Below are 9,372 nucleotides of genomic sequence, written 5' to 3' on the forward strand. Positions count from 1 at the left end.
TTTTTTTCTCTGAGCATTCAAAGCCACGTGCACGGACAATTTGGGGTTCAGTACACTGCATGTGGAAGTGTGATCGAGCAAACTTGGGGAGCTGGGTCTTCTTAAAACACTCTTGATCAGCGGTCCCCAACCCCCGGGCCTCGGACCGGTACCGGTCCGTGAGTTGTTTGGTACCGGGCCGCGAGAGTTGAGGCTCAGGTGTGAAATGTATAGTTTTCAGGGTTTTTATCGGTTTTCAGCGTTATTTTGTTATCGTTTTTATTGTTAACTCTGTTTTCCTGGGTCTTTTCACGTGTGTTATGAATAAATCTTCTTTTTTTCGGTACCAGTACTAGTTTTATTTTGTTGTATTTATCCGCAACCCCTTAAAGGCCGGTCCGTGAAAATATTGTCGGCATAAACCGGTCCGTGGCACATAAAAGGTTGGAGACCGCTGCTCTTGATGACAAGTTAGGTGGCACTGTACTGTAAATTCTGGCTTGCCTTTGTATCTTTAATTTACAGTGTCAGTACGAATAACAAGTCAGGACAATATAAGGTTCTGTTTTATCTTTTATTTATTTTTTTATAACAAAGTTCTGATAATGCACATTTCACAAGGATAGAACTCCAAACAAGCACATGTAGAGGCTCACTCCACCTTCATGTATAATGGTACAAAATATCTAAAATAAGTCACTCATACCCCAACAGTAACCCCAGAAGAGGTTCACACTCATACTTACATAAACACACAATGGAGGAAGAAAATAAAAAAACAGAGCAGATATTCATAGGAAAATGGGCTGAGGGGACTGTACTCGTGATTTTAAATAAGTTACTGAGCAGAGATCGGGGACTGTTTGGGCAAAGGCAGTAATACGTACATGCTAAAGGCGAGACCAATCTAAACATGCATTCACTAGTGAAGCAACACAGAGGCAAACAGTGCCTCATGCTGGTTATTCAGTATCACAGTATCATAAATAGATGTCTGAAAACTAACGAAGCCTTTTTGCATGTGAGCACTTGGAAATCATCGACATCTCTGCAGGGACTTCCGAGTGAAATACCAGGATAGGAACAGTAACACTCTGGGTGGCTTTCAAATATTATTAGAGCAAACCTGGTTTACACACCAGCTCACAGGGATTGATTTTATTCTACATGGAGCACCAGGCGGGTGCGGTTTATACCGGCGCATCACTGGGCTTGTAAACAGGTGACAGTGTAAATCAGGCTTGCCTCTAAGAGCACATAATAAAAACAGGAATAGAAAAAGGCCCTATCACTGGAGCGGGAGAATACAGGAATCAAGAGGGGCTTGAGGATAACAATAAAACCATCCATTCCTCTGTGTGCCGGTCTTCAGGTCGTCTTCACCTCTTCTTTTGGTCTGAAACAGGTTAGAAGTTGCTACAGTTACTACACTGAGTTTACTCAGAAAACATCATCTAAACAGCTAACACAAAGACAAAGAGGGTTCCCTTTCTTTTAGCAGTTTCAGTAACTTATCTGCTGTTACCAGCCCTTTTCTCAAACACTAACTATGAACGTCATGTAGTGAAGCACCATATTACACCCACACTGTACTCCTGTATCTCTTTATCAAAACAACTGTCCAATCAGATGAAGCTTTGGTCATATCACTGATTAACTGATTAGCCAACAGTGTGCCAGGACACACCAATAACCTCGTGCTTTTACTAACCATAGCAAGTTACCAACAGCACTGAATAATCATTAGTACTTTCATACAGCAACATTACCAGCTGCAGAACAGATTAGGGAGGTGATGGGCGGTGATCATTTGCTTGTTCATGCCTCACACCTCTTTCTATAAATGAATGTGTGTGGTACGCAGCTCCTCTGATTGGAGCTTAATACACCTGTCTGTATGCATGAAGCCATTTTTTTTAAACACTTAAAAACCGACTGAACGACTTCAACTACAAGTCTAAAGAACAACTAAAAAGTAGGTCAAATCATGCAATGCAACTCCACTATATGCCTCTTGTTGTCTCATTAGCTGCTTTGTTGTTGTGTGTGAGCCACACAGTATGCAGAGAGGTAGACAGCATTGCCTTACTACACACACGGCCTTAACTGAAAACCCTAAATGATAAATGTAAGAAATCACTACACCAACCAGTTACAAACCACAATGTCATGAATCTGAAATTGCTTCAAGCTGGGAACCTGGTGTCAAAATTCTCTACTCCATATCCAGTGAACAACCGAGACAAGTAAAAGTGAACCACTCTGTCCCAGTCTGAATGTTTCTTACCCTGATGTGTCCATTTTCTCCTCCTCCTTCTCTTCCTCTTTGACTTCTAGGAAGCAAAGACACATGGGTAAATACTGTTCCTGTTATCTTTAATCATGTTCTACGATAGGTTTGTCTCACTAGCCTCACCTTTCTTTTCCTCTCCTCCCTTCTCATCCTCCTTCTTCACTCGTTTAGCCTTCTTGTGGTTAGCTGCGTTCCGGCGTCCCCCGCCTTGCCCCTCCGCCTCATCTTCAGTATCAGAAAACTCCTCCTCGCAGGCTATCCTCTTGTCATGGGCTCGGACTGAAGAACAGAACACACACAAAAAGGCATCAGTACAAATCCTCATGCCACTGTTTCCTTTAATCCTAAAAAAAATAATTCCTCCTGAAGTCTCTTACTAGAGATGCGTTTGTCTGGGTCTTCCTCCTCCTCGTCTCCGCTGTCTGGGTGAGGGGCATCCTCTGGGATCGCTTGCATCTGGACACCGGGGGCATGAGGCAGCATACGCAGGTTCTCAAACAGGCGCTGTTTGATCTTCTCCAGGTACTCGTTGGTGTTCTGGTTGGTCATGTTGGAGGGGCTGATGTGCAGCTTAAAATCAGGCCCAAAATACTCAAAGTAATCATTGTACGGCAGCTCATTGGGGATGGAGCAGTCCAAGGCGACAGCGGTTTCGTAGGTCCAGCAACGGGCCACATTGCGGATGGTGTAGCCTCCGCCGCCCAGCATCAGCAGAGGAAGGTTGAAAGTTTTGATGTACTCGACACACTTGGCGTGACCTGTAGGAGTCAGCACATATTGGCGTGAAATTCCTGATGGTACAAAGGCAGATCTGAGCATTATCTTTTGGACTGTGTGGTTATACCTTTGATGGTGAGGTTAAAGCAGCCCAGTCTGTCTCCAGACAGAGAATCAGCTCCACACTGCAGCACCACAGCACTGGGCTGGTACATCTCCATGACTTTAGCCATGACCTAACACACACACAGTAATAATAAAGTCAGAACATGAACAGTGAACATGCTCTCTGCTGGCTACAGAAACATTATCAAAGAAAACTTACAGGCTTGAAGATGGCTTCATAGGACTCATCATCAATACCGTCTCTGAGGGGGTAGTTCACTGCATAGTACTTGCCCTTTCCTGCTCCAATGTCCTGCACACATTGGGAATATTGTTGAATTCATGGTCACACATGTTCAAGTTGCACTGGTCACGTGTCAGACGTAAGAGTAAGAAAACTAACCCTCAGGTCTCCAGTGCCAGGAAAGTATTCCCCATACTTGTGGAAAGACACGGTCATGACCCTGTCTGTGGTGTAGAAGGCCTCCTCTACTCCATCACCGTGGTGGATGTCAATGTCAATGTATAACACCCTCTGATGGTATCTGAAACATGGCATAGAACTCAGTTAATAAACTTATACAGTTCTACTACTGTATAATAACATAAACAAAACAAAAAAACACTCCAAAAGTGGTCAAAAGTGCACCCAGTGTGTGATGCAAATCAACCACTCAGAAAGACACAGGACAAAGACAGCGAGCCTAACAGAGCATTTCTGGATGCTTTCATAAATGCGCTCTGCTGACAGAGGACAAGGATATACAGTCATGTAAAAACAGAGCACAGCTGTGCTGCTTACTTAAGCAGCTCCAGGATCGCCAGCACGATGTCATTGACATAGCAGAAACCAGAGGCCTCTGACTTCTTGGCGTGATGGAGCCCACCGGCCCAGTTGATGGCGATGTCTGTCTGCTGCTTGTTCAGCTTCACTGCTCCAGCTACAGGAATGAAAAAGAATAATCAACATTAAACAATCTGATGGAGCTTTTAAGGGGAGTTTTAACTGTATTTTGATTCTTGTAAGTTTGCATTTGAACAGTCAAAATATTCCTCATGTATGTTATTTTGGGCCTCTCAGTTCACCCTGTCTGAAACAAGTCATTTTAGCATCCACCTTCCTTTTTAAATTTCTTCTGATTAGCTGCTCTTTGTAAACAAAAGGACTGAGATTATGTGAAGTGTGTTTGGAAAACATACCCACAGAGCCACCTGTTGAGAGCTGACAAAACTCGAAGAGACCATCAAAGACTGGACAGTCCTCTCCAACATTGACTGTAAGAAAGAGAAAACCAGTTTTTACACGCCTGAACAGAAGGAAAAGCCGAGGATTAATGAGAAGAAAACAGCGCACTCACATCTCTGCATTTGTTTGCTGTACTCAGACATGTTGTCCGGTCGGATGGACCTCAGGAACTTAATGTAATCATCACTGTGGTACTTTGTCATCTCTTCACCACTGGCTTTGTGTGGTCTCTGAAATAACACACATTGTCAATAATTGTTAGTTGTAACTAACATTTGGTGCAGTTTTGTACAAGTGTGTGAATACAGAAGGGCTAACCCATCATTCAAGCCCTATTTACCTGTCTTATATAACTGACAGTCCTATGTAACGCAGCTTGAGATATATTTCAAAATTCATTTTTATTTAATTTTCTGAGATAAAATAAATATGGAAACCTTCCATAGTCAAACTATCCATTTATCTATCAATCGTCTATCACTTATTGACGTCAAAGTCACATGACCAGTCTAGAAGGGATATTGAGGGATTCGGCAACAGAGAGCCACGATCTTTCCAGCATGTTCCGAGTCTCCTCTGGGTTCACCATACCTCAAATATGTCATCTAAGTTGCACCCAAGAGGCATCCCAGTAAGACACCTGTACCACCTCAACTGGCTCGTTTTGATGCTGAGGAGTAGCAGCTCTGCTCTGAGCTCTACTGAATGTATCAAAGACCATATTCTTTACATAATTTCCTTAGGGATTGTTAAAGGATTCTGGTCACTACTCCAAGTTTGTGGCCTTAAATCAGATTAGGAACAAAAACAAACGACCTTACGACTTCACGCTCACAAACAAGAACCTGATGAGTCTGAACTTCCAGCTAAAACCAGTTTGACAGCCCAGTTCCCCCAGTTTGAGCCAGACACTATCACTCAATTAAAACCAGTAGAGATAGGGGGCAGAAAAGAAAAGATTCAGCACAGCGTCATGATATTATACTCTGGGAATACTGCAAACAAGAAGGTTCGTCTCACCTGATAGGTGTTTCCCTCTGGACCACATCATTGGCAAAAAGCAAAGATGTGAAGCTGAGCTCACCAAACCTAGAGCTTTTCACCTGCTGCCTACAAATTCTGTCCATAAAAGTTAGAAAGGGACTCAGTAACAAAGGGGATCCCTGGTTGAGTCCAATGCCAATTTGGAATGAGTTTAACTTACTGCTGGAGACCAAACCCTCACTGTGGCTGCACAGGAACAAGTCACAGACTCATAAACCACAATTACAGCTGCATGAAGCTCTATAAATGTTACTCAACATGGACATCGTTCAAAGCTTAACACAGTTAAAACAGCAACTGATGACCATTATTTTTAATTTTTTTTATAAAACCTCATCGCAGTTCTGCAGTAAACAGCAAATAACTACCCATTTTTATGTGTGTAAAAAAGCGCTATACAAATACAGGCCATTTACAATTTAAAAACTGTTGCAAGGTACAGTTGCATTAACAGTTTGCCTCTGAGTACTATCAGTCCTGGCAGAAACCCTGTGTGTGTGTCTCTGTCTGATGTGTCTGGTGGTATGACTCACATAGATCTCCATTTTTCTGTACAGTCCATAGTTGAGGAGGAGGTTGTGCGTCATACGGATCCTGTGTGGTTTCATGGGATGGCCCTGGCCATAGTAGTAATTCCCCACATCACCTGTGGGCAAAAACATCATCCAGACAAGTTTATTTTAGATATTGCAAAAAAAAAGAAAGAAAGAAAAGCCACATTGCCTTAGGCATTTTAGTTCTTCTAAAAATGCCAAATTCAAGCTCAGCTCAACCCAAAACCTGCTCATCTGCATTTCAAATACACCTTTAAGTTAAAAAGTCTACGAGGCTTCGTGTAAGGATGACTTTTTTGTGAACTTGGCCAACTCTAAACCTCTTTTTTTAAAATTAAAACTTGTAACACATATTCACGAAACGACTACTGCAGAATACACCGTGGACGTCTTGGGCTGACTTGTGGGAGTTTTTATCGGAATTATTTTGCCAGACAAACATTTTAAAAAGCACACAAGAAGGCTTGAGAGAAGGACCACGCTCAATACACCCGTTAATGTAGCCAAATCATTCGGCTGGGAATGTATAAGTTCAGTGTTATAGAAGTTTCTTATGTATGCGATTCTGCACATTAATTTTTTTTTTTTTTTTTAAATGGAGTCAAACGCATTCTAACTTCTATGAAACCACTGGGCTAGATAGCGCCAATCTAGAGGAAGCCGGTACATCGTTCACACTTCTCGGAAGTTGTTAGCAATTCCCGAGTAACACTGATGTGATTAGCGTCGGATCGCTTCACGACTCCTTCACGCTGCAGGGAAGACCTTATTAGCCACACGCATCTAAAACCCACTAAAATGCTTTAACAATTTCACGAAACTGGTCCATTTACTAAAGCACTTGAAAGTTCGATGAAGATCCCCCAGTGTGCTGCGTGCAGGCTTAAGCTAACAGCCAACTAGGCTTTCCGTGTGGCTAAAGCAGGCTAGTTAGTCAAGCTAACATTAGCTCACCACACCGGCTAGCTAGCCTGGTGGTATAACAACCTTTTTCGATTCTTTATGAAATACATGTAATATTTCCTACTCTTCCAATGCCACTTCGATATCAAGGCAAACCAAGATGCATACGTTCGATATTTACCGTCATAGTAATAGCAAACTTTCTTCTTTGTTCCTTGAGACAGCGCCATTTTACCCCCCTGTTCCGTGCTCACCGGTTCCTCTGTGGCTCCGGGGAGCACTCGTTGAGGTCCTGTCAACCAATCACAGAGGCTGAACCGCCCTACAGGGAGGCGCCGGTATTACAAACCGAAGAGCGCCCTAGTGCGCTCCGTAGGCCGTTTGCCTTCAGGGCTTTCTATGGCAAAGATTTCTTATCGTTTTCAGTTGCACTTGGTATTTGGGTTCAAGCTGCAAGAAGCAATGAAGGCAAGTTTCTGCACGTACAGTAGCCCGTGTCAGTTCTACAATGTGAGGGTGGTCACTGTAATCTCCAGCAACAACCAGTCCGTGAGCTGATAAAATAAGAATGAGCTTTTCTTCTTCCCCTGTGTCGAGAATCCTTTTACTTCAAGGTTTTGCCCAAGGAAAAACAGTTTTACTGTAGATTCGAGAAAGGATTGAAATGAACCCCCGATATTTAAAATCCACGGACTCCCCCCAATCCCCCTAGCCTGCCAAAATGAGGTCACCAGAACAAACGGGAAAAATATACTGAAGGCAGATGAGTAAACATGTAAGAGTGTTGATACACAGGGAACGATATTAAATGGTTTCAGTTGAGAATAATTATTTGAAAAGCCAAAAACGGAAAATGCCAAATGCATGGGAACCTCACTGCATTGATTTGTGTACTTTTCTGTCCATAAATAATTGCATATCGACCATAAATTGAAACAGAAAGCTACAAATAGTTACATAAAAATCTACGTGAAGGCAGGAAATGAGGTGATGCCTAAAATTTCCTAGGAGATGATGGCTCTCCTCTGATATTCACGGAAGAAATACCTGAATAGGAACGGTAGTCTGTGCTCAGCTCTCACTTCCACAGTGTGATCCACCCTTTAACATAAACACACCAGTTACACCAACATTTTATTGATCTCTTTAAATAATCTCTTTTATCTTATTGCAAGGTTGTTGCAAGGTTCTGTTTAATACTTTTTGTAATACATTAAATGTGTATTACAGAGGTCCATGCTGTCTTCAAAATAATTGGCAATAATCATAAAATTGGCCTGCATCATTTTCCTTTCCTTCCCCTTTTGCTAAAGCATATAGTTAGAGCTGGATCAGGTGACCCTGAATCCTCACTTAGTTATGCTGCAATAGGTGTAGGCTGCTGGGGGACTCCCATGATGAATTGAGTGTTTCTTCTTCTTCCTGAATAAAGAAAAGACACTAAAATATTAGAAAAGCAACACCTACAATCAGACAAACCCTGTCACCGACCACTTGGTGACAGTGGGAAGGAAAAACTCCAGTTTAAAAGGAAGAAACCTCTGGTACCACCAGGATCAGAGCAGGGAATCCAGTCGCCACAAATGGTTGTGAGTCAGGGGAAAAGAGAAGAAAGACAAAAGACAAACTCAACAACATCAATTTGTCATCACCCACTTCTTTCAGGGTGAAACCATAGACTGTATAAAATGAAGTACATGGACCCCATTGCTTTTTGAAGTCCAATCTTGAAGCCTTGAGCTGGGTGTTTTGGCCATTGCCATCTTGGTGTTGTGAAACCAGATGTGACAAGTGAGGCGTGGAAATCTGCGAAACAATAGCTAGGCCAACGATAAAAACAACTCTCCTTTTCCATCCTTTTTGGCTCTAATCGGTGACTGTAGTCAAACTGAACACAATGTTGGAATCAATATGACTTGAAACCAGAAAAAATGGAAAATACATCAATAAAGTCATCAAGAATGTGTTTACTGAGGTCATAGGTGAAGGGAGCAGTGGGAATCATTTTCCCATTTACTTCTAAATCCCTGGACTCCTTTTTACATTTATATGGTGCCAATCCACAATTGTTGCTTTATATTGTATGGTCAGGACCCTCCAATAATACAGAGAATATACTCAATTTGACAGAGATTATTGATGTTTGTCTATGTTTTAAACGCAGTAACAAACCGTTCCTGCTACTGCATAGATTTGCTTATAACAATTCTTATTCCCAAGGGATCACATGAGAAACTGGGAGTGTTGTGGACGACCATACTTATAAACGGCTCTCTACAACATTCCCGCTTTCTCACATCTTTACGACATGCTGATATCAGCTTCAAAATTTAGACACAGTTTAATTGTATGGAAGGTTGGGTCTTGATTGTTGTCTCAACTTAAAATTTGAGTTCGGCCATTGAAAGAACCTGGTGGTCGGTTTGCTTTGTTTGTTCTCATTGAAAAACAAAAGTGTTTCAATGCACCAGAGGTAAATGTTCTTCTACTAAATATACTTTAACAAATGCACGTAAAGTGAAGTACATAAA

At 42.1% G+C, this 9,372-nt stretch overlaps 1 protein-coding gene across 1 annotated transcript; it reads right to left on the reverse strand.

Moving 5' to 3' along the window:
- Nucleotides 1-539: 539 nt before the first annotated feature.
- Nucleotides 540-7,158, reverse strand: hdac1 (histone deacetylase 1). The gene is made up of 12 exons (XM_040020945.1): nt 7,023-7,158; nt 5,918-6,030; nt 4,453-4,570; nt 4,295-4,369; nt 3,897-4,035; nt 3,498-3,639; nt 3,315-3,407; nt 3,117-3,225; nt 2,650-3,030; nt 2,396-2,551; nt 2,267-2,312; nt 540-1,375 (listed from the first exon to the last, which is right to left on the reverse strand). The coding sequence occupies exons 1-12, from the start codon at nt 7,069-7,071 to the stop codon at nt 1,348-1,350; spliced, it is 1,449 nt and encodes a 482-aa protein (XP_039876879.1). The 5' UTR covers nt 7,072-7,158; the 3' UTR covers nt 540-1,347.
- Nucleotides 7,159-9,372: the final 2,214 nt, after the last annotated feature.

The sequence above is a fragment of the Simochromis diagramma genome, unplaced genomic scaffold, assembly GCF_900408965.1.
Source record: "Simochromis diagramma unplaced genomic scaffold, fSimDia1.1 OVJJ01000753.1, whole genome shotgun sequence".
NCBI lineage: Eukaryota > Metazoa > Chordata > Actinopteri > Cichliformes > Cichlidae > Simochromis > Simochromis diagramma.